The sequence below is a fragment of the Pholis gunnellus genome, assembly GCF_910591455.1.
Source record: "Pholis gunnellus genome assembly, chromosome: 9".
NCBI lineage: Eukaryota > Metazoa > Chordata > Actinopteri > Perciformes > Pholidae > Pholis > Pholis gunnellus.
Genome location: NC_136535.1, coordinates 22974182 through 22998736, shown reverse-complemented (window position 1 = coordinate 22998736; position 24555 = coordinate 22974182). Strand labels below are relative to the sequence as shown.

Sequence of the window (24555 nt, the reverse complement as noted above, 5' to 3'; positions counted from 1 at the left end):
ATGATGATGGTGACTGTGTGCATGTGGGTGAGCTACGCATATGAACTGCGGCTTTGTGGCCTCTTCGTGAATCATATATATTTGTTTATATCTGTGGAAGCATCTCGGTATCGTTTCCGACCATTGAGCTGAGAAGAAAATGAGAACAGTGTTTGCTGCGGTTCTTTTATTAGTGACACATGTGTCCATTGCAGTAACAATGAGATTAATGCAGATTAGATTAGAATGAAAAAAAAGCAAAAAAAAAAGCAAAGAAAACACACAAAGCAATTTGATGTGATGAGCAGAATGTCTGACAAACATCAGCGTAACTTATTATGGCATATACCGTATGTACAGAAAACAGGCGTATTTATCTCTTTATTTGAAATGACGGTATGATTTTTATTTATAAAAACTATTATGAATTAGACTCTGCCAATGTTTTATATTAAAGGGTTAGTACACTACAAAAAACATATATAAACACTCAATGGCCACTTTATTGGGTACACCTGTACGTTAATTCTAACTTTACGAAGCTGGTAATGTTACGTTATTGATGACATTGTTGAAAATGTGTAAATTCAATCCATATTTACAGGTTGTGTTCTTCACATTTACACACATGAGGAGGCAGAATAATAGAAACACCTCTGTATAATGTAGTCCAGTACAACAACACCACTAACTGTGACCGCACTGCTAAAACCATTTGATTAACACCACGGTGGCACCGTAAAAAAAACAGAACATTGTATGTACATTATGTATATTTAAAAAACTGTTTATTCTTTTCTCTCTTACCTCTAATGGTATTTAGCCACTCGCATTGTTTTGGTTTTATTTTTGACGTCAATGGAATTTGTTTGTGCTGCTCACATAAAATATTCTATACGTCAGCAGTTCCCAAACCTTTTGTGTGTGACGTAGCCCGCACAGCCCGATCAGACGGGCTCATGTGATACGGATCGGTGTGATGGCTTTATGGAATTGTTCAAAAGTATATAATTGCAAAGAAAACACAGTGGACATTGTCGATGCTTAGAAGTGGAGTCTTTTCCTTTTGTTCAGTAGTCAAGTTTGCATTCATACTTGAACATTTTAATCATGCACTGTCAGTTACAAACACTGCACTTGGAGTCAAGGTAACAAAACTGACTCAGGTCAGAGGATAGATTATTGTGACAATAAATACATTGAAGATTGGCATCACACCCATTTGTAATCCTCTTTGTGAGTCTATTTTAACACAAATGTGTGGATATATGTTATATTATCAAATCACAATTTTTTTAAATAAGATAAGCATAATCTTTTCATGGACCACCTGGTAAACTGCAGAAATATCCTCAGGTTGGGAATTGCTGACCATTTCTGCGGAAGAAAGTAGTCCCGAAGTAGTTTTTCAAAATAATTTGTAAATACCATGAGCACCACAAACTAAATGCCATCCAGCTCTGTTGTACCACGGTGACATGTGGACAAATGAAACCCACGTAATACCGAGGGTGAGAAAATGGGTCAACCGACCCTTTAAATCCAAGAAAGAAAAAGCCTGAGTTAGCATGCTGGGAGCATGAATGATGGTCATGTTTGTCTTTTGTGAATATCTGCCTTCTTCTGTGCAGCTTTTAAACCGGTGACCCGGCGCAGTCCGGTGCCTCGTCTCTATCCCATCCTGTTCACGACAGAGTAAGGATCCTGGGAGCGAGTGTGAGGGTTCAGTGGCTGCCAGAACACAACGTAAACAGTGTTAGGTCAACCACATTTAATACCTTAAAATAGATGTTCAATAATGCACGTTATATTCACTCAGAAAACTTAATTATTCTGTTTTAGTTAAGCGAAAAGTTTGACGTTTTTGGGGAAATGCGCTTCTTTCGCTGTGAGTAAGAAGAAACAATGTTAGGTTCTCTCGATGGACCGTTTCTTTACCGGTCACAACGACTTCCTGGAGTCTTAAAAAGCATAACGTGTTGTAGGCAGCATACACTCCAGCTTTTGTACAGAGTACACAATGATTTATAACATGTTTATTAGTGAGCCTTACAGGTGGGCGGAGCTAGGCTAGCTGTTTCCCTGCTCTCACTCTTTATGCTAAGCTACGCTAACCATATGTAGCACAGCTAGGGTACCAATCTTCTCGTGTAACTCGTCTAACTATTCATTCAAGTTTAAAAAAATGAATGGCTGAACATTTTTGCCCTCATTTTCTTCTGCAAGGACCCTGGACTTTGACAGATTTCGGTTGAACCCTGATTACCGCTGCACTCATCTTTAGGTCACCCTGGAGAAGACAATCTATTCTTGAATGCAACAAATGCAAAAGGTGAACGCATCTGAAAATGCAGTGCATATACTTACTTCATAGAGGAGTGGAGGCTCGCCTCCTGAGCGAGCAGGTGCTAGAAGATAATAATAGAAATATGTGTGATATTTCCACTTGTGGTATATTCTGAAAAATGAATGTTTTTTAATGGTAGGTTGTGTTTGCGTTTCTTTACTAGTAAAGTAAAGTTCGTTCACACCCAGAAAGTTTAACCGTACTTACAAATCAGTGTTTGAAGAAGTATTCTACTTTAGTAAAAGTAGTAGTACCACTGTGTAAAAGTACTTGGTTACACGTAAAAATGCAATACTTTTGTAAAAGCACAAAAGTATTAGCATCAAAACAAACTTAAAGTACCACAAGTAAAAGTACTCATTGTGCAGAATGGCCCATTTCATAATAATCATAATAATAATAATAATCATATTACTGCATTATAATTCGTGATGCATTCTCACTCATTTTAATGACTTCATATTCTGGGAAGATTCATTTTAATAATATATCATATTTTAAAATGTTTATTTATTAACGATCTTAATTTGTTATATTTTCCTCAAACATGTACGGAGAAGTAAAAAGTATCATGAAAAGAAAATACTCTTATAGTACTTGAGTAAAAGTACTTTGCCCCACTGTTGAAAATAGCTGAAATATGATTCGCAAGAGCTGCGTCAGCTGCACAGGCAGACGTTCTGACCTGCAGATAGGTCTCACTGAATAATCCACATGTATTAACTACAAGATGTGCGATAAGTGCTTCAGTATAAGTACCTTTGGAGGCGTGAGTGAATCCGGCTGAGCTTTTCTTCTTGGTGCACCTGTAGATAATCACCATCACACACGCTGTCCACACCACGTCCACAACAATGGCAATCGCAAACACCTTCGCGTCCAGCTCGTAACAGTTCGCACACCCTAGAGGACAAAGATCAGCAGTTCAACTGAGTGACAGCTCAGTGAGGACAACTAACATGGAGGATTTGTTTTACTCACCACTTCCTTTCACGTAGAAATAATATTTTATTTCTTTTTCATCAGCTTTGTATTTGCAGTGGTATAAGCCTTTGGTTGTGCCATTATACAGAATGGTATACGTTGTTGCTGGTTCATTACTTATTGATTGTTTCTTGAACCATTCGCCTTTCTCAGGACAGGTCATTGTGAAACTTTCCCTCCAGAATGATACTCCTTCTTAAAACACATGGACAGATAATCAGTGTACTTGCTTTAGTCATTTTCATCACGACCCTTCTTCCTCAATACTTTTAGGGAGAAAGGAGAATGATCAGAGAGCTGAGGCTCGTCTTGTGTAAAGAGTTTTTGTCTGTAACATCAGGCCTTACACGTCTTAAATACATTTAGATTGAATTTTCTCAAATAAGAGCCCACAATAAACCACACAAATACAACTAGTTGTAAAAATAACTAAGTAGCAAGACAGATAAAAGTAAATCAAAACATCAGACTGAAAGGAGTACACAGTACAGTGAGTGGAACATACAGAAACATACTTTGAGACGTTGGAGCAGTTAAGGCGCAGCAAGGAAATACAGGACATTTGAGAAGTTGCTCTTAAATGTCATATCTTTGGTCAGTTGTTTTAAATCCAGACCAATATATTCAAACTTTATGACTTTAAAATAAGACGTAAAATGAAATACAATAAAACAAATAACTGATATTCACCACCAGCAGCCTTGACAGTAGCTATGAGCAGAAGGAGGAAGGCGAGCGTGGCCCGGACCCCCATGCTGTTGAGTTTCAGAAGACGACTTCTTTTTCTTGTTCCGTGTTTCCAGAGATCTCTCCTCTAAAGATCAGATTTGTGAATGTATCCACCATAAAATAAAATAAAAGAAACACTTAAAGCTGCCTGTTCAATAAGACAAACAACGTCAAAGAAGAAGACTTGGTGGATCTCCCTCTCTCTCTCTCTCTCTCTCTCTCTCTTTCTGCTCCCCCCTCCCCACACACACACAGGAAGTATTTGTTTGAACAGTAACTCACGGTGGGTAAATCTCAAACTGGAGGCACACTGAATGAGTACTGTGGATAGAAACACTCCTTATTCCTGCTGAAATAGAATTTGATTCCTGATTCATTCTCGATCAGAAAGCCCCCAAAAAAAGAAGCTGCACTTATATTGTTATTATTTATTTGTGATTGTATTTCATGTTCTGTTTTGCATGTTTTTACGTCTATATTGCGGTCGTCCAGTGTCTTCTCTGTGCTCAGGTCTCACTTGAAAATTAACTCTCAATGGAACTTGCCTGATGTTATAAACTACAGCAGAATCATTTGAATGAGATACTAGTACTGATTACATCATATTATAGTAATAAATATGAATGTTCATGCTGATTTGTTGTAGTAAAACTCACCATCAGATATAAGTATAAACCTAGACGTGCTCTCTCTGTCTTTTGAGGACAAATTGTGAATATTTGATGGTTGTATATATGCATAACACACATTTACAACTATTAAATATTCCGTGTAATTAATCAGAACTTTAATACCTTATGATCGGTTTTCATTCTGGCTCCTTGTGTTAAATTAAAACGGCATTTGTATGAGTTTTATATGCATTTCTACATAGGCCGTTCATCATTTTATGACACAGCTCGTGAACATATACGTTTAACGTCACACATATTTACTGTAAGAGTTCACTCCCAGCTTAAAAATCAAACATGTCAACATGTCAGCCATATAACATGTCAGCCTCTTTGATCTTTCTCACAGGCTTCACACTGGAATCACAGAGGTGGTGCACATCAAAGTGCAGCTCTGCCCCCAAGTGGTTCAAACCGGTAACCAGACAGCTCACTGGGTTACTATCACATTTCTTTTTAAATAAAACTGGTATTTTTTTTAATTTCCTTTTTACCATGTTGTATCTCTGACAAGCTAATTTCCTTGAACTTTTTCATTTAATTGTATGAATAAAATCAAAACATTTCAGTGACTTAAATTTGATCGAGGAGGTCCCACATTGCTAACATACTTCACAACTCAAAACCAGGTCATAACCTACAATATGAAGTCTTAATATGTCTGTCTTAAATCTCACTTTCCACGTTATACTGCACAGCGTGGCTATATACTTCAAGATGTTATAGTGTATCATGAGACACCAGATCACAAAACATTAGATCGTACTTTAGACTATGTATTATATTTGCATTGGCATGCATAACAGCAGAACAGGTTGGGTGAGCGTCAAATATTTGCCGACTTTGGGTTTAACGTGTTTGTGTGTGTGTGTGTGTGTGTGTGTGTGTGTGTGTGTGTGTGTGTATGTGAGAGAGAGAGAGAGAGAGAGAGAGAGAGAGAGAGAGAGAGAGAGAGAGAGAGAGAGAGAAGAAGGCAGCGAGGAGAGTGGATGACTTTGTTACTCCGCCCGAAAATGTGGTGGGAGGGCGCTGAAATGAAGTGTATGAGCGCATCGGCGAGTTGGGACGCGTCTTTGGAGAGATAAGGTGGAACAGAGGACTCAACGTAACTTCATGTTTTTATCCCTCTCTAAAAGGGGATCCACAGACTTATCAGCCGGGTGTCCAGTTATCGTTGAGTCGAAGGAAGAGTCTCAGTGGGTTAGTTGACTCCCGGTCTCTTGGTCGTCGGACAGCCTGCCGTCCATCCAATGTGCGTAAAAGGGCTCTATTTCCTCACCGTCCTGTCTGGACTCGCAGCTTCAGGTGAGACTCCGGTTAGTGAGAGTAGATAAACCGAGGACAAATATTTTGTTTTTGTTAATGTGAGTTTTTTTTTTTAACTTTGTATTGGGATTAATACAGTCTAGTGTGATCTATCCAAGTGCATTTTTAATTTCATGTGTTTTAGAGTCAACCAATAACACATTGTTTGAAGTTCTATGTTCCCCCTGTGATACAGTAGCCTCTACATAAATGCATTCTTTAAGACGATGCTAATTATATAACAAGTCTATATCTGCTTGTATCTGGGTTTTCCAAAAGTTTTCCTCGGCAGTGTTATGTTTTGTCCCACATCCCAAGAGTGATTCTTAAGACGTAACAGGAAGGCCGTTTGGAGACGCTCCCGGCAATCAAGTTTCAAAGTAAAAGGGAAAACCTTGATTGTCTGTACATTAGTGAAAGCTCCGCAGGGACCCCTAACCTCCATCTCCGCGCGTCATTGGGAAGTGGAGAACTTGGCACAGTGGCACCGCGCGCGAGTCGCTGGAGATTTCCTGTAAAAGTTTTAAGAAGTTTGACCACTTCTGACGACATAATGACTTTACAGTAGGCCTTTTTTTTACTGGCATCAAATCCCGGTCGCATTGTTTTGGGGTTCTATGCAACCTACTCCTTTCCTGCCTATTAATGCGCATCCGTGCTTACGTTCACAGAGACTGTGAAGTGGCTCGCTGGAAGGCAGATAAGTCATCCTGCTTCCCGTACAGAGGGGGGGGGGGGGGGGGGGGGGGGGGTGTGTCCAGGGTGTCCAGGAGTCCAGGATATGTCAGTTTGAATCATAACAACTCAGATATAAACAACCATAAAAACAAGAGATATCTGATTGTTATAGCTGCTCACGTCTAAATGCTGCAGGCTAATGGAACGTGTTTTAATATTACGCATTAGGGCTATCAGGGGCAATTTATTCGGCAGACGCCGGGCTGCTTAACCTTGAAGTAATCTGTGTGCATCCCATTTAAGTGGATTATATTGATTGAGCATGTCCATCCACTGCCAAAGCACCATGCAGGGTTTCACTATAGTAGCAAGCTGCTTGTGTTTACAAGGAGCATGTGCCTGCAGATCAGTCACTGCATCACAGGCGGAATATACTGTGTGGACATAGAGGGATAATCAAATAACAGCGTGTGGGGGGGGGGGGGGGGCATGTTGGAACTGATTACAGCTCAGCAGTATCATATCTGTTATGCCGCAATCATTCCAATCACTTCCATTGCCTTTTGCCTATCTGTGTTGGCAAAATGGCACGACGTGATTAAACAAACCAGCAGACTCTCATCTCATTTCCAAGAGACATGTGTGGTATAAATTTGCAATTACCTGCGCAAAATGGCTCCGATTCATTTCCCTGCTTCACCAATTCCTCCCCTCAGGTACGACAGATACGACATTAAAGCAGCACAACATGTTGACCCATCCGCCCGCCACTCTTTTTGACATGATCACAGACAGTTAGTGTTCATTTGCAGACTTGCGGCCTATTTTTTGTAAGGAGATATGATATTGACCGAACAAAATAATCTCTCTGTGCTGCTCCAAATATACAGCAAGTGGATGCAGTGGTTAAAATCCTTCATCGCTGTCAAAGATAAACACACTAGTCCTTCGTGGAGTGTGTGTGTGTGTTCGGCAGGAGTTGTTATATAAGAAGATACTATAAATCCTAATTTGTGCCAAGATACCCCTCGGGAGCAATGTTTTTGCTTTTCCCAGCACCCGATTGGAATTTCTTTCTAGAACAGATGTGATTACAACCAGATTTAGACTTTTTGTATCTGTGAGGTGTGCCAGATGTAAGGTCAATGCAGGATCAGTGAAAAGCTCTTGTGTCTCATTGAGGTGGAGGCTCAGCACAGTCGACCACCAGTCAGATTAAAAGATTAAAACATGTTTTGCGACATGTTTTCTGACTTTCAGAAAGTTAAAACATTTTAAATGACAGAGACCATGGCTGTTATAACTGTTATGAGGCCCCATGGCAAACATTGGTGTGCGCTTTGTGTGTGTATCATTACACCTCCAAGCGGATGTCTCCCACAGAACCTCGCGTTGTTCTCTTTGTTTTGAGCCGTTGAAATATTTAAAAAGGAAAAAGTGATGTTTGAACTGTAAGCAGAAGGCTTCAATAGCCAGACTTGCCCGGGCAAAATCTCAAGTTTAAAGAGAAAGAAAACGCCACACTGTTCTGTATTTAATAGTATTTAATGTATTTAATACTTTTCATAATGTAATTTGACAGCAGCTTACATTCAAACATTGGTTTAAAAGCCGGGCAAAATAACAACCCAACTGTGGTCGGCTAATTAGAAAAGAAAGATTAGACCAGATTACTCTCATTTCTCCACCGGACACAGACAAGGGGCTAAGAAACATATTCTCTTTTTGATTCCCTGCTGTTTATGATAAATCCGTCTTTGTCTTTTTTTCTGCTTTTGTCTTCCTCCAACATTTTCTTCTTTTGCCAGAAGGTTGAAATTATCACATGGCTGACATGTGCCAACCTGTCCTGACTTACAGGTTTAACATGCCCCCCCCCCCCTCCCCTATCAGGTTTACAGTAGACGAGCAGCATCTTGCATCTGTTTACTGGGAAGTAACAGTTATTTCTCTGACACGGCGTCTCTAATCTCGCCAAAATAACAGGTGAGGTCGGTATAACAAAGCATGTCCGCGGTCCTTAATTTGCTGTAGGCCTCCTATGTTGACACACCTTGGAGGACGTCTGTCTCTTTTGTGCTGGGTTGACAGGATTACTTTGGGGGTGTGTAGAGTAGACAACGACACGTTCGCTTGCAACAAAACACACCAATCCCTGACACAGTTGGCATCCGTGAAGTGTTTGAGCGTGACGACAAGGCGCTCCATGCGTCATGTTTAAACCACTCGGCTCCGAGTGTGAGCAGGGATTTGAAATACACTTCTCACTGAGCTGAAACACGTTTGGAGGTTCCTCCGAGGTTTGAGTATATGTACACACACACACACACACACACACACACACACACACACACGTCTTCTGTTCATCTGAATCTGTGCAAGTGCAAATACTGCGTATTTGTGAGCATGTGTTTCTGTTTGTGCAGTCACATTCTTACACACTCCGTCAGCTGGTCACAAGTCTGTTTAGAGTTGCGGTAAACAAGTGGATCTTCCAGCTAAAGCAACACCCCCACTGGGTTTACTGTGTGGGATACTGTTGTGGATTTCTTTACCCGCTTTGCGTGAGTCTTTTAATGCTGAAATACATAATCTCAAAAACCAAGTTGTCTTTTAAGTATTTATTCTCTGCGCGGAGAAGGTTCACTCATCACAACAGAATGCGTACAGTCTCAGTGAGGAAGAACCAAGAAAAAAGTGAACGAGCTTTCTTTATACAGAATGAGCAAAGGTGGGGGCCGATGGCCAATGTTACAGACTTTCGGTCTCAGACTTTTGGTCTCAGACTGATCTGATAGGAACAACATTGAAAAACAAAATGGTCAGCAACCAAAACAAGCGGCCCAAAGGCCTTGGTGCTGGAACATTCTCATACAACACAGCTAGACACACGGCGATGTTCAGAACAAAATGACTTATGCATGAATACAATATACTGAGTAGAAATAAATACTAGGTAAGTAATATATACCACGTGAAAAATGACCATTACACTACTGCAACAGTTCCCACAGAATATCAGCAGCTCTTTTCGTTTCCCATCAGTTAGATAATTACTGATGAAACGCAGAGCAGCCATGATGATAGACTTTGAAGGGAATGGGAAGTTTCTCTGCCTTAATTTCCTTGTTCAGTATGACTTCTGAATGTATTCCTGCGTGCAGCCATTGTTATTTAAAAACGCTGACGCATAGATATTTAGTCTGTATTAAAAGAGTATCAGAGGCTACTTATCCGGTTTTGCTTAATAATTATTTGACATTGTACTCAACGGTTTAAATGAATGAGAGTGTACGTAGCGGAGAGCAGGGGTGGGGCTAGGGTGGGGCAGGTGAAGGACACTTCAATGTTCCCTCTTGAACGTTGAAGCCCGGCCCATGTGAGTGCTTTTCTGGTTTCTGGTTTCGGTGTCTCACTGTACAGTCCAGTCCAGTAATGTCTTTGATTATGTACAGCAGCTACATGGGGAGGGAATACAAAGGTGTCAATTACTACAAGTGGGATGCTACTTTTAGCATTCTTTTAGCTCATAGTTTTCTAATGTTGGCCTGATTGGGAAATAAAGTGTCTCACTGATAATTTAGCAATAAATTGTGATGAAATTTGGGGACAAACGCACAAAACCATGTCCAAATTAATGCAGCAGAGGTCAAGATATCCTGATTTTTAGTCGTCTCCAAAGAAACTGGACTTCTTCCAAGTAGCATCTGTCATTAGATCCTCCCTGCCTGGTGAACCCACACCTTTAAACTTCATTCCGAAGTTTGTGACACAGGCTTTCTGCCACAAATTAAGTCCCAAGACAACTTTGAGATGTTATCAGACTTTGTAGCTTTTGCTGAACAGCTGCCAATGCGGACACAAACGACAATTATAGGATGCGGCTAAAATGTTAACACTTATTGTAACAGGACTTAATCTCAGTTACACAGCGATATCCATCTAAAGTCTGCATTAGCCTACAAGCTTCCGGTCATTCTCCTGGAACAAGAAGGTAAACCCTCAGCACTGTGTCCACACAGGAGGCGGGAGCAGCATGTTAGCAGAGCAGCAGCTTCAGTGCTGTCTGTCTGTGTCCACACAGGATGCGTTCAGGCACGGTATAGAGTGTGGGTCTGCCAGCTTTTGACGGCGCTCAGAATCCAACACACTAATATACGCGTGTAAACAAGAAGAAGACCTGAAGAGTAACAATATGCTTCTGAGTTTACATGCATATAGTGGAATGAAGGCCTGTTTAGACAGATGACTCACATGAGACTGAAAAGAACCCGATTTGCAGTTACTAACAGATAATGTTTGAATGCTTATTAATTCAATTTTTCATCTGTCAGACGAAAATTGTATCTTCAGAGCCACAGATAATGTTATTCAGTTATTTTACAGGCTGAGTATTGTTCTTTGACAAGTAAACTGATCTGTATTCGTGAGATATTTGTGGCCCTTTAAGGCGTAACGCAAAGAGCAGAGGCTTGTAACCTGTACCTCCTCCACAGTGTGGTTTCTGATCTCTCTGTACACAGTAGAATGTCATTTGCTTACTTATTCATGTGCTCAAGAGCAGAGGTGGAAGTCACAGTGGGACTGGATCCAGTCTGACTCACACCGCTGCAGGACACTAAACATACGGCCGGACTAGCTCCGTAGTAAATATGTGAAGTCTTTTCGAGGGTTCGACCGTCCTTCCAGAACAGAACCCTGTGGTTGTGTTGTGTCGGGCGCGTAAGCGTCGGAACCCCCCCTCAGGAGTTTGTAATCCCGGGGGGAAGTTGTTGAGTCAGCTGCGAGGTGGGAGTGGAAGAGGTTTGATGGATTAAACTCTTATCCTCACTCACCCACTACACGCTTCCTCTGGCCGCCGCCTGATGAATTACAATTGGCCTGGAGGAAGTAGGAGGGGGGGATATAGAGGGAGAGGAAGAAAGAAAAAGAGATTGATGCTTGGTCTGTGTTTGGACTGACCTTCAGAGTGTTTCCAAACACATTTTTATCATTTTCTAAAGTGTGGTTCATACGTCTATAGGGTTAAATGAGGATAAAGAACAGTAAATGCATTTTCAAAATTGCAATTTGTGAAATTTTTCATATGAGGAAATGTCAGTTTTTTTGTCTATATTAAAAAAAAGAGTGATTTCCCAAAAATCACTTTAATAACAGCTTTTAGATTTGCTGTTCCAAACACCCGGTGGTTGGTCCATCTCTCTGGTAGTGATACATTTGGAGTATTATGAGCAAGGATAGTCACCGCGGATGAAAGAAAACAGCGCCACCTGCAGAAAGTCAAACTTAACAGAACATGTGTGAGAGCTGAGCACCAAAACATTTAAATTGAGTGTTGAGAGAAGAGAGTGAGGTCGTAAACCTACTTATGCTCCAGAATGTGCCCATTGTTCATACATTACATTGCCACAGGTATGTGGCTGCCTGAGTATTACACCTATATGTTATGCATGTGTCATTCCAAAAAGCATTTCCATAAATCTCACTGCTTACTGCTTTAACATCCTCTGATGTTGGGGGGGGGGGGGGGGGGGGGGGTGCTGGCTGTCTGTCTGTGTTGGGCGGGGTTGAGGTCCGGTCTCTGAACAGGCCAGTCCGGTTCTTCTTGGGGAAACCGTTTCATTGTGAAACTGTCTTTGTTCACTAATGCATCACCAAGTTGAAACAGGAAAATGCCGTCCCCAAACTGTTGACACACTATTGTGCAAATATCGTGTTATGCTGTGGCCTAAATACTTCCTTTAAGTGGAATTAAGGAGCCCAAAACCATGAAAACAACCCCAGAGCAAAAGCACAAAACACGCATACCTTTTGGTCCAGCCATTGTATTTGCTTGTCTTGGCACAACTGCATGTTTATGGCTGAGTGGAATGAACGGAAACCTGCACAGAGAAAATGTACAGCACAGTATGTTACACACAATGTTGTGTCCATCTCAGGGGTTCCCTCCCATTACAACACTCAACACTTACACTCTCCCTCAACTCTGTGTCCTCCTCCTCTGGGAGCACACTGTTACCTGAACCTGCTATTCCCAGCCCTCAGTCCGGCCCTGCATGAAAGACGGGCCTTGTTAATGAAAAAAACGAAAACTAACCTGGGCTTGTGAAACCTCTCACAAAGGAGAGAAGAGGCTCTTTGTAACCCGCCGAGCTCTTTGTGTGTTTGGTCCTGTCCTAAGTGTTTCCTCCAAAACCATTGCAACGGAGAATCTGGTTTCCTCCGGTGGTCCCTTTGTTTCTGAGCCATAATGAAGAGAGGAAAGGCACAAACACACCTTCTGGGACTTAATGTAATGAAACCAATTTCCTGATTCAGAGAGCCTTGCCAGCTGCTTGATTCCTCCTGCAGGGTTTCCTCTCAGTCTCTTGAAGTCCAAGAAGACTGAACATCCTCTTGGCCAAAGGAAAGATCAGGTCAAGTGTATACTGTAAAGGAAACACCTCTTAAACACCGATTGGATATCACGATACTGTTCAATCAATCAATGGATAGTGAACTACGTTTGACTAACAAAAGCTCTGTTCCCCCTGCTTTCCCTTTGCCGTTAAAAATCTGCATATACGCCCTCAAGCTTTAAGACGACACAAAAACATCGACTAAGATTTGGATTGCACAATAAGTCAAGCGTGGTTTGTTCATTCTGTGGATTGTTTTCAAGACATTCAAAGACTAAATATTTAGAATGCCAGAGGATGTTTGCCGAGCAGTTATGACAAGAGTTCAATATACCGAGCATGCCTCTCTGTAGTGTGAAACACTCCCAGACTGGCCTGAGAAAATGCAAAGGTGTTCGAAAAGTTAAGGTTAAGAATAATGTTATCTGATGAGATAAGTCTGTTTGTCTATTAATTAGCAGAATATCTCTAAAAAGTGTTGGTTAAAGGTAGGTCGCGGTACAAGGAAGAAGTGATTCTTTTTTTGATGCAGAACATACATCTAAAAATCCTTTCCAAAGCCCAAAACACAGAGCGAAAGTGTGTTTATCTGCTCTAACCGTAATATGCTAGTGTTAGCATGCTATCTACCGTAGCCTACTACATACAGATGTAACTGTGCGTCACTTCTAAGACCAAGGAGCATTCAATTAACTCATTTGTGGGGCTACAGTTTATGCCCCGTTCACAATACCAACAGCTACTGTTTAGCGTTTCCGCACTACTTGGAAGTTGATCCCGGTAGTTGGAGTTAGCTTCTCTGTCCTGCTTTTGTTGGATATGGAAAAGTTAAAGGACAACTCCAACGACCCAAACCACACTCATGACCTGAGATAGCGATATGTTCTCCGAACGCGTTGGTTAGACCTCATCTTGACGCCTTGTAAAAATACATGCTGTTTGAAAAAACATGAATCTAAATCTCCAAGTAGACTTTAAGCAATTCCCTTATCATACTTCTACACCGCCCCACCATTTTTTCCCCCAGCTATAGCAGAATGAAAATGTCTTCTGCCAACACTTTCTTCTGCACTCACTGACACAGTGCATGCATAGCATACAGCCTACTATATCTGGCAACGTGAGGCCGAGACAAAGTGAGGCACGGCAGAGTTTTATGCAGCTTTAAACCTGCCCACACTCTTTGACATTGGGTGAAATAATATATGGTCAGGTCAAACACTACTTGATATTTTTCGTGCCTCTCTGGAAGGCTTTTATACAATCTTGGGATGGCTGCCAGGCCAAACAAAACTAATCACACTTGAGTGGGCTTGGTTTGATTATTTTACAGGAGATGAAAGTATTTGCCCTCCTTTCGACGGGCCAGTGGACCAGTGCTGATTGTACCAGCAAGTAGCCTGGTGTTGACGCGTAGAATCAAGTGCATTAAAGGTTCAGCAAGTTCACTTTACTGTGATATATTGGACGTATTGACTGATATTATGGACTATCGCCAACACCCTTACATCTAATGGAGAATGTGTGTGAGTGGACTTGTGCCAACGGTGAGCTCCCTGACAGATGCCAAACCCGACACACACGCGATGCACACAAGCTGAACAATAGAAGATCCATTTTTTTTACAACTATTCCAGTTATTCCTGATGCTATACTGGACACACAAACACACACACTTTCTCCAGAAGTTATTTTTGGATAAGAAGGTGACCTGAGGTGAAATCCCCATGTGCAAAAGTCTTTCATTGCAGCTTTAATAGCTTTAAATTCAAGCAATCAGGTAAGTGTCAGCACACTTCACTCAAAGGCTCCAAATTTGTCTTTTTAATTACTAGTGTAGAGTGTAATTGATCTTCTTCAAATGTTTTCACAGCATTTAATAACTTTAATGAGGGGAATATGGAGTAGAGACAAAGTCTGAATGAGAGGAGTTTTTTTTTTACGCTTTATAATGATCTGAACTTTCTTTTTTTCTTCTTGCTCTGACTCAGCAGCACCTTTGCGTCAACTCGACAGACCTCACCATTAGAATGAATATATTTGTCTGCACTCTTGCCCTTCCCTCCTCTGTAGGGTACATAGCTCCATCTTAATAAGCCATGAAAGCTCTCTCTCTCTCTCTCTCTCTCTCTCTCTCTCTCTCTCTCTCTGTCTCTGGATGCTGGGTGTGGTCGGCGCTATAGCCAGTCAGGTCGTTCAGACATAAACAAGTGACACACAGACATGCTGCAGTAGAATAAAATGGACAGACAGACAAACAAACAAACACTATTATCTGATCTCTGTGTCGCAGACTGCAATTATGTAGAAACATACATTTTTCCATCATTGTGTTATCCTCTTGCTCCACTCATTTCCTCATCTGCTCAATCATGCTGCTCTCGCTCCTTCATCACTTAAGCTCACTCTCTCTTTCAGCGTGTTTATCTCTCTCGTCTCTTTCTCTAAATGAGTAAAATTCTGCACTTCGCTCGATGACATGCATCCTCCTCGGCAATTAGTGCCTGCTAATGACCGATTAAATAGCGATCATGTACTTTTAGCTGCGGGGAAAAATTAGTAATGCAATTGAGGCACTGTACATAGCCCTAACTGTTCTGTCATTCTGCTAATATCCATTATGCCTTCAAAAAGGCCTGATTAACCTTAATTCTTCATCAGCTCAGCGTCAAAGGACGGTGTAGTTGGAAGCGTTTTATTTTTTTTGTTGCTGAAATTAGATTAGCAATGCTTCAGCAATGAATTCATAAATAGATTGGTTCAGGGAAGACATTTGGAAAGAAGCTGTTAAGGCCTGGAGAACCTGCTTTCTTTCCTGATATATGAAGCACGATGGATCATTTCAGTATCAGCTTTCAGTTTGGTAGAGGAGCATAGTTTTGCTAATCTTCCGTGTGCACTATACTTGCTGAACTAAGGATGTAAAAATAGAGGCGTTTGACTGTGTATACTGATTTGATGACTAATGAATGTTATGAGAGAGATTTACACCATTCTCTCCTCTTTATAAACCAGACAGAGAGCCTATGCTAGCAGCTCTGAGGCTGTTCTACAGCGGCACATTGGGCTAAATGCTAATGTCACCATGCTAACATGATCACAATGATGGATTAAAATGTTGACCTGATGATGCCGCTAGATTAAAAGTTTACGGATCACCAAAGTGGTTTCCATTCATCTTGAGGGAAACATGGATGCCTGAACCACATTTTGCGTCCATCTAGCCAATAGTATTTGAGACGTGGATGAAAAGTCAGGGGATTACCTAAATCGGTAGGGTTGGTTTTCTGGGGAATGTCTGTAAAGATCCTCCAGTCTGGACCAAAGTATCGACAGACATTGCCATCCTAACCCATAATGCTAGCATGGCTATAAAGAGAAACCATGTATTCCTAGTTGGAAATGAGGGACTTTTTGTTAACAGAAGTCGTAGTCATTTTTCTGAGACATGCAGTTGAATATACAGCACTCATCCATACACGCAGGGAGTTATTACTGTCTGTACTGATGCAGCCAACACTGATGTTATCTGCCTAATGAATATCCGAAACACAGGCAGTTTAATCCACTAACTTCAGGGTTTCCCGTATACTCAGGTAGAGGAGGAAATGAGATAACGGTTGCAGAGGAGGCTTGTTCCCTGAGGAGTCCATCCATCAAAGCATTATTCTGTTGTGTGAAAAGTGTTATTTATTGATGCAAGTTGAAGTCGGCCTACATTCCTTATTTTCAAGATTGTGATGCAGAAAAACAAAAACAAGCAAAAAGTACATTCCAATGACAAGTGTGTTTTCATTCAGTCAAAATAGAATGTTACGTCTGAAAAAAGGATTTGCAAAGATGGACATCTCTTGCAGTGTGTACTCCTGCCTGTATTGCTCACTCCTCCCAGGTTTCATCGGGCTCATTTAAAACACATTAGGCTGTTAGAGCGCTGTCAGGCCCCAGCGATGAGAGAGAAGCCTGTCTATTTGTAATGCTACGTGTGGGCCGTCTGGTTGCCCTGGTCTCTCATCCCAGCCCACAGGAAACTCTCTCCAGCCTGATAAGGAACAGAGCACGCCGCCTTAGGAGCCAAGCCCCCGCTGACATGTTCCCAGCTAGCTCCTGCCTTATTGCTCCCTGTGATTATAGTGCAGGGGTAATAATGTAGTACAATTTGCCCTCCTTGGACTTTTCTTATTTCTATACTTTGAGCCTTATGCCAGTCAAAATAGGGCAAACTTACCTCAAGTCCCTTAACCCACATTTGAAATACTGGAATAAAGCTTAATCCATCTTTTTAGGGTTTAAAATATAATATTTATATATATATATATATATACAAGCTGTAGTTAGAACTGTGAAATAGCTGCAAGTATTGAGCAAGCTTTTTTTAAGTAATTGACAGCTAGAGGTTACATCTCAGCCATTTACATCAGACTACCGTATAACCCTGATGTTAGCCAATTGCATCAACAAAATCTAATAATCTCATATTTTATTTATGATGAAGTGCCCTCTAGGCTGCCCTTTTAGAGGAGAAAATACGGTGACACAATTTCCTCTTTGGTGGCCCTACGGTTGATAAAACTTGTTGATAAAGGTGCCCTTAAAGTAGAGGAAACATGATGAAGTTCCCTCTAGGGTGCCCTTCCAGAAGAGAAAACATGGTGAAGTGCACTGGGTGCCCTTCCAGTGGAGAAAACATGATAAAGTTCCCTCTTGGATGCCCCTACGTTAGATACAACTTGATGAAGTGCCCTCTAAGGTGCCCTTCCAGAGGAGAAAACTTGAAGAAGTTCTGTCTTGGATGCTCCTATGGTAGATAAAACATTACAAATTGCCCTTCAAGTAAGGAAAACATGATTATGTGCCCTCTAGGGTGCCCTTCAAGTGGAGAAAACGTGACGATGCCCCTGCCAGATGAAAGTTCCTTCTAGTGTACCCTTCACCTGGAGAAATGAGATGCAGTGCACCAATGGGTGCCTTTTAAATTGTGATGCAGTGCCTTATAGGCTGCCCTACATGCTAGAAAACTGTATGCACGTTGGTGCCCCACCACATGCAGCTAGTGCCCTTGTTATTTTATTTTATGCCCCTCAGACAACCCGAGTCCGCTACTGGGAGACTTGATCGGCTTGATGGTGATGTGACGTTTACCTGTCGCCAGACAGAAACTCATCTTTAAGGTTGTCTCTGTCTGAGAGAGTGCATGCATGTGTGTGTGTGTGTGTGTGTGTGTAAGTGCTCACCCCATTCTGGGGAGCTCCATCCATCATTATGTGGAAGAGCCAAATCGTTGCCAATATCCCTCTTTGCTCTTCCAGTCCATTCATTTCCCATCTAATAGGTCTACCACGTAGCCTACTGTAAAGATTGATATAGTCCACATCCACATAATCTACACCAGACACTCAATTTCAGCCCAGTCTCTACTGCAGTGGTGCAGCTAAAGTGGCTATTATTCATCAAATGTCACAAATGTGTTCTGCTGATCTGAAATCAGTTTGGACTTTCAGGATGCAATGAATCAGATGTTTGAAAGGAAAATCTAATCTCGTACTTTCAGCGTTTGGACCAATCTGGGGGATTTCACGATATCCTGTATCTAATACAGATATAGTGACAACTCAGAGTTGGTGATTTCTCTTGCTGCAGCACTGCGTAGGCAGAGGCAGGGTCACTGAGTACATTGTATGCACTCGCTAGGCAGGACTTCACTGATGAGGTTGAATTCATACCGCGTCCGTTGCATTTTGTGGTTCTTTCACAAACCATTTAACTACGTATTGATTTTTGCTCAGTATGCCCTTCGTTCCGCTTCTGGGTAAACTGCTGCTGTGCCATATGTTTGTATCTGGCAGGCGTGCTGCAGGTCAGCGGGATGCATATATACACCTCTGGAGACATGGAGGCCGTCAACGGGACGGATGTTCGTCTGAAATGCACATTCCAGAGCTCCGCTACCATCAACCCCAACGCCATCGTCATCTCCTGGAGCTTCAGACCCCTCAAACCAGGCAGAGAAGAGTCGGTGAGTGTGTGTGTGTGTGTGTGTGTGTGTGAACAAATCGTAAACCTCCCTCATTGTGTCTGGGAGCATCCACCCACTCAGCCAACTGAGAGAGGACTCGGTGAGTCATCCGGCTCCCGACAGTGCATCCGAGCCAGCCTATGTGTGTCTGTGTGTGTGTGTGTGAGCATATTGAGAAGATGCAGCAGGTCTGGTTTTATTTACTGTCTTTATTTCTCTGTGAGTTTAAAATACCTTCCTTCATTCAGACTCAGTTTGATATTTCCATCCGTGACAATCCATCCAAATCAAACCTAAATCTATCCATCGATTTCCACTTTTAGGTGTTCCACTACCAGCAGCGGCCATATCCTCCGGTAGAGGGCATTTTCAGGAAGCGCGTCAGTTGGGCCGGAGATGTCATGGGCCGTGACGCCTCCATCATTCTTCAGCAGGTCAAGTTCACCTACAACGGCACTTACATCTGCCAGGTCAAGAATCCGCCGGATGTCCACGGCACGGTTGGAGAGATTCGACTCCGCGTCGTCACCACAGGTGATTTTCAGACACATATTTCTTTACATATACCAAGAATATGTTTGTATTTGATCTGTGTCTGAAAACATTCAAATCAACTCTTGCTGAAAGCAAAAAAAAGGGAGGACAGCGCAGGACAATTAAGCACAGGAAAATAATATTTAATTTTAGAGAAACTGCTGATTTGCATTTGATTTGCAATCCATCCAACAGGCTCAGTCGTTGAGTCACTTTATTCAAAACCACAGTTCTCAGTCCAGATATCTGAAACTATTCCCGCAGATGTTGAGATACTTCACAGCGTAAGTGAGAATTGACAGGAAAAGTCAGGGAATAAATAGGGAAAGACAGTATTTCAGTGAAAACCACAAATGTGAGACAGTGTATTAGGGAACGGGTAATATTCCAGGAAAGAACTTGAACATAAATAAATACTAATATTGTGGAAGTTACAGGAAAGTAGAGACGAACAACTACACAAAGGCGTGTGTCTGTTAGTTCAGCCCAGCAAACAATAACAATGAACCGTTCATCCGAAGACACGGCGTTACCATAGTTGCACACTCACGATTTTAAGGGGCCGTGCCCAACTGTCACTTTGTCAGTGTGAAGGGATCCCAACACAGAAAAGGCTCATGACAGAACTGCTGGAGTCTTTAGCTTTGATGGGCAAATGTCAACCTGCTGATGGCGCAACTATGGATGCATGAATGTCTGTCGACTGACACACAGACTGAATTGCCATCAACAAGTCTAAAAAATTGTATTAATAATAATACATTTATTAAATAGCACCTTTAAAGGCAGAATTTACAAAGTGCTTTGACAGACAAAGCAAAGCAATATATATTAACAGTAAGCCCAAGTGAGGCCGAACAAAAGCAAGACAAACTAAGGCAACATTTAAACACTAATAAAACTATAAAACCAATCCTTACAATAAGAACAAAATACATATACATCTTGGAGCCAATGCAAAGAAGCCAGGATGGGGCGATGTGATGTAGTCTGTTAGGACCAATGAGAAGCCGAGCTGCTGCGTTCTGATTGCTGCATAGATAACAACTTATTGCAGACACACAGGTACAACTACGCAACGCCTCTGAGGAGTCGTTGGTATTGTTGCTATATCACGCAAGCATGCTCAGTCTGCATTCTCTGTGTTTCCGTCTCACCCCACAGCCTCTTTCTCCGAACTCCTCCTCCTGGCGCTGGCCATCGGGGGCGGCATCGCCGCTGTGGTCATCCTCCTCATCATCATTATGTCCTGCAGGCGGTGCAAGAAGAGGAGACAGAGAGAGCACGAAGGGAACGAGGAGGCTCCCCGCAAAGAGAGAAAAGACCCCACTGTGTGGTAAGACCAAGAGAAAGACAGAAGGGGGTGGAAGAAGGGGACAGACAGAGGAACCGAAGAATTTCACACTGCCTCTCTCGCTCTTTGTTCAACTGTGGGGATCGGGGCATGTGGCGCTCCTTCTTGGGGTTTCGGGCTCTTTTCCTTCTGGACGTTTCACTTCCACCTTCCACTCCAACCGCAGTCTTTGGATCCCAAACCTGGACCATAGATGATTGGCAGCTGTCACTAACCAGATATAAATTAAGAAAGTGCCTTTGTATAGGATGCTAGATACAGAACTTAAGCCAGACTGTTTGTGTAGCTTTTATGATGTCACCACGTGCCTTATTATCAGTTCATCTTTGCCGGTTCAGCTAAATGGGCTTCAAAAACACATTTCCTGTTTAGAGTAAATGTTTTGATGATGTAGAGGTCGAACAATGGTGTGTTCCTGCTGTTTATTTCCCTACTAATACATTTCGAACGCCAACAATGCAGTACAAGCCGCATGTTTGATATATTGTTTCAACAAACAGTAGAAACTGTGGAACAATGACTGAGCAGCTTCCTAGATTCTATTGAAAAGTTGTTTTAATTACCAGATGATGAAACCCAATGCATATCTGTGATCTGTATCTATCAACCCTCATTTTAAAAGTTATATATCAGCTGTCTGTTGTTCTTCTGAATCCGCAGGAGGATGTCGGTGTACATTTCTGTTTTGGTTCTCTACTGGAGTTATATTGCTGTATTTTTCTGAGATTCTGTTGTGTTATTAGCCTGATGTTGAGGTTCCTGCAGAAATGATCGAGGTGCTATCAAATAATCAAAACCTGATGGAGAGCACTTGTTGGAAACAGACATTTCACAAAGTACTTTTGTAAAAAACAAACAACCCCCCCCAACTTACTAGCACACAGTTAAATGACATATCAATTCTAAATGTCATTGACAAAGTAAAACATATTTTTCATAAGTAGCCTCTCTGGTGACCAATTGTCTGTTTATAACAATGAGCTGTTTTGTCAAAAACATCTTTTATTTTCTGGGCACGTGGGACTTCTTTGTTTCAATCTTGGGTTTTCAGATCTCTCTGTAAAAGGCGCCATAACTGGTTACTGTCACAACTGTGCTGCGATACTGTAACTCACTTTGTTCATCAGACTCTAAAAGCCAAGCACCTCAAGGAAAAGTTGACAACTTTGCTGTCATCTTGGTCTTGATCAGATGTGTTCAAACTTCAAACCCACTCACTAAAAAACTTGGCGAAGGAAGCAAATATTTGTTACCCAATCAGATGCCGATGGGTAAACATGATATAATGATCCAACCTTCGCTCTCAACTTGGGACGACTTAAACCTGTGTGACACTAACCTTTTGTTCCTGCTGCTGTGCTTGTGTTGTCTGCTCGTCTTTGTCCTGTCCTCATTGTGTGTGACTTATGCACATGCACGCACATATATAATTCATGAATGTGTCATGCATGGATTCATATCACGTTCTGTGTGTGTGTGTGTGTGTGTGTGTGTGTGTGTGTGTGTGTGTGTGTGTGTGCTATGTTTCTCCCCCCCCGGTGCATGTCTCCCTCTCCCCTCTGTGTGTGTGTGTGTCCCAGCCACCCATCGAGGGCCATCCACCTGTATATGTCACAGACGTCCATAGAGATTGACAGTTCGGACGGCATGATCTCAGATCCCAGCACCAAAAGCATGAGCTCCTCGGAGGAGGAGGGCCCGAGCTCAGACGAAGAGGAAGAGGAGGACGACTCTGACTGGAAGATGTAGGGACAGACAGGGAGACAGAGAGACTGATGTGAAACCAGCAAGGAACCCCTGCTGGAGGGAGGCCCAGATGGCACCTGTGGATTTCGTTCCGCGGTTCTATCGAGCGGAGACCTGATATAAAGACAGCGCTGCTGCCTCTGTGTCGAAAAACAAGCACATTGTTCAAGAATGGGAGGAAAACGGAAAGAAAGTTATGTTAAAAGAGTAAGAACAAAGAGATTAGAGCGATGAAGGTCAAGGCTTCAAAAGCAGAGGCATTTTACTTTTGAGAGAATCCAGATATATCCACAGGAAGGAAGAAATGCTGGATTTGACCTGCGAGGCTTCGGAAAAGAAAGGCACTATGATCCTGAAGCTGGCTGCTGTGTCCTGAAAGGAAGAAGTGCCAAATCACGCTCAACAACTATCTGTTGTCTTACACGGATCTTGTTAAGTCTTGCAAGTCTGTAGCAATATCAGCTGCAACATGCAACTAAAAGTAGCCAGAATAAAGAACTTTTTTTTCCTGCCACGATGAGCCAAATAAAGACCGCAACATATCTGAGGGTGCCCAACTTTTGCGAAAACCTTTCTTTGGTTGGCTTTATAGACAACGATATGTCAAATCTGTAAGATTCTCGCTCATATGCTTTGCCAAAGCATTGTAGATGATGCAGGTCTTGCATTTATGCACAACCATACCTGCCAGTCGCAGAGCACTTGTTAGAAGCAGTTGTATCCTCCAGTTGTAGGCTTAGGGGGCTTATGTCACATCGGATTACTTGGATAAAAGAGCATAACTGTGATGTTGCTGTTATTAAGTCTTAAGGCCAAATACTTGATCAGCTAGCGAGCAAACGCATGCACGAACTTGTCCCGAGTGTTGTGTGGTGGCACACAGTCAGATCTGAAAACCCTTTGATTGCAAAATGTCCTTAAGAGCCTTTAATCTCTCTGTGCATCTGTGAATGCATCACGTCTACTAACAAATATGTGTGTAGATTATTTTTTTTCTTTCGATTTCTCTTTTATAGGATAATACCAGAAGTATTTGATCACATTGTTAAAAGATTTCACTGTATGTGTTTGTTATAGAGCTTTTTATATATATATATATAAAAGATTTTCTAATAAAAATGCCTTTAAATGTTTACCACATTGGGTCATGTTACATTTCACTACACAGAGGTGATCTTGGCAGACACTAGCTGGGCCATAAATAATCACACGTAACTTGGGAAGATTTGAAGGAGCTCATCTATTATGTAAGAGAAGCATCTTGTTATCCATCATTTATTATGCACCATTATCGTTAATGCACTTCATCCAGTTGTGTGCTTATGGTGTGTCTGTCTGCACAGCTCTTCACTTGTTTACCTGTAAACATTACTGCAGTGAATCATTCTTTAATTTGTTGCACGTCCAATATGTCTGCCTCTGTGACTGCTGGCTTGTTTATGGGATGAGAGTGTTCATGACTGTGAATATGTTACTCGTGTTACACATCTTCGTGCATGGGGGTTTGTGTGTGTTGTGGGCATTGATCAAAGTCTATACCTGCGGGTGTAGCTTTAGTTACTGACTGACAGACCTAAAGTGTGTGTGTGTGAGTGTGTAGTTGTGGGCAGAGCATGGTTGATGAGCACTAAAAAGAGGGAAAGGAGGGGGGAGACAGGGTCCGTTTATCTAAGCTAAATAATTACATTTTGTAGAGAAAGGCCACTAGTAATGAACTGATAAAACAACAGTGGGGTCTCTAGATAATCTTGTTGGTATCACCAAAGCGTCTGTTAATTACTCTTGCAGAGCGCAGACATTGGCCTCCAAATAAT

General features: G+C 41.9%; 2 protein-coding genes across 3 annotated transcripts; one reads left to right on the top strand and one right to left on the bottom strand.

Moving 5' to 3' along the window:
* Positions 1-163: 163 nt before the first annotated feature.
* Positions 164-4202, bottom strand: LOC306701515 (T-cell surface glycoprotein CD3 epsilon chain-like). Of its 2 annotated transcripts, none has more exons than XM_079166836.1 (5): positions 4001-4202; positions 3308-3505; positions 3086-3229; positions 2347-2387; positions 164-1710 (listed from the first exon to the last, which is right to left on the bottom strand). In XM_079166836.1, the coding sequence occupies exons 1-5, from the start codon at positions 4062-4064 to the stop codon at positions 1651-1653; spliced, it is 507 nt and encodes a 168-aa protein (XP_079022962.1). In that variant the 5' UTR covers positions 4065-4202; the 3' UTR covers positions 164-1650. The 2 variants fall into 2 exon arrangements, with proteins under 2 accessions (XP_079022962.1, XP_079022963.1); XM_079166837.1 differs by having other exon boundaries at positions 3308-3502.
* Positions 4203-5783: 1581 nt separating this feature from the next.
* LOC306701391 (myelin protein zero-like protein 2) lies at positions 5784-23876 on the top strand. The gene is made up of 5 exons (XM_079166689.1): positions 5784-6015; positions 18938-19107; positions 19431-19641; positions 20806-20977; positions 22576-23876. Exons 1-5 carry the CDS (start codon positions 5961-5963, stop codon positions 22742-22744), a joined length of 777 nt encoding a protein of 258 aa, XP_079022815.1. The 5' UTR covers positions 5784-5960; the 3' UTR covers positions 22745-23876.
* Positions 23877-24555: the final 679 nt, after the last annotated feature.

What these genes read in the sequence shown, in the direction of transcription:
- LOC306701515 (XM_079166836.1), bottom strand. Translation starts at nt 4,064, where the DNA reads ATGGGGGTCCGGGCCACGCTCGCCTTCCTCCTTCTGCTCATAGCTACT. An exon ending in ATTCACTCACGCCTCCAAAG is followed by an intron (nt 2,388 to 3,085) that starts GTACTTATACTG and finishes ATTATCTTCTAG; the next exon opens with CACCTGCTCGCTCAGGAGGC. An exon ending in AGCCTCCACTCCTCTATGAA is followed by an intron (nt 1,711 to 2,346) that starts GTAAGTATATGC and finishes GTGTTCTGGCAG; the next exon opens with CCACTGAACCCTCACACTCG.
- LOC306701391 (XM_079166689.1), top strand. Translation starts at nt 5,961, where the DNA reads ATGTGCGTAAAAGGGCTCTATTTCCTCACCGTCCTGTCTGGACTCGCA. An exon ending in GTCTGGACTCGCAGCTTCAG is followed by an intron (nt 6,016 to 18,937) that starts GTGAGACTCCGG and finishes TGTATCTGGCAG; the next exon opens with GCGTGCTGCAGGTCAGCGGG. An exon ending in AACCAGGCAGAGAAGAGTCG is followed by an intron (nt 19,108 to 19,430) that starts GTGAGTGTGTGT and finishes TTCCACTTTTAG; the next exon opens with GTGTTCCACTACCAGCAGCG.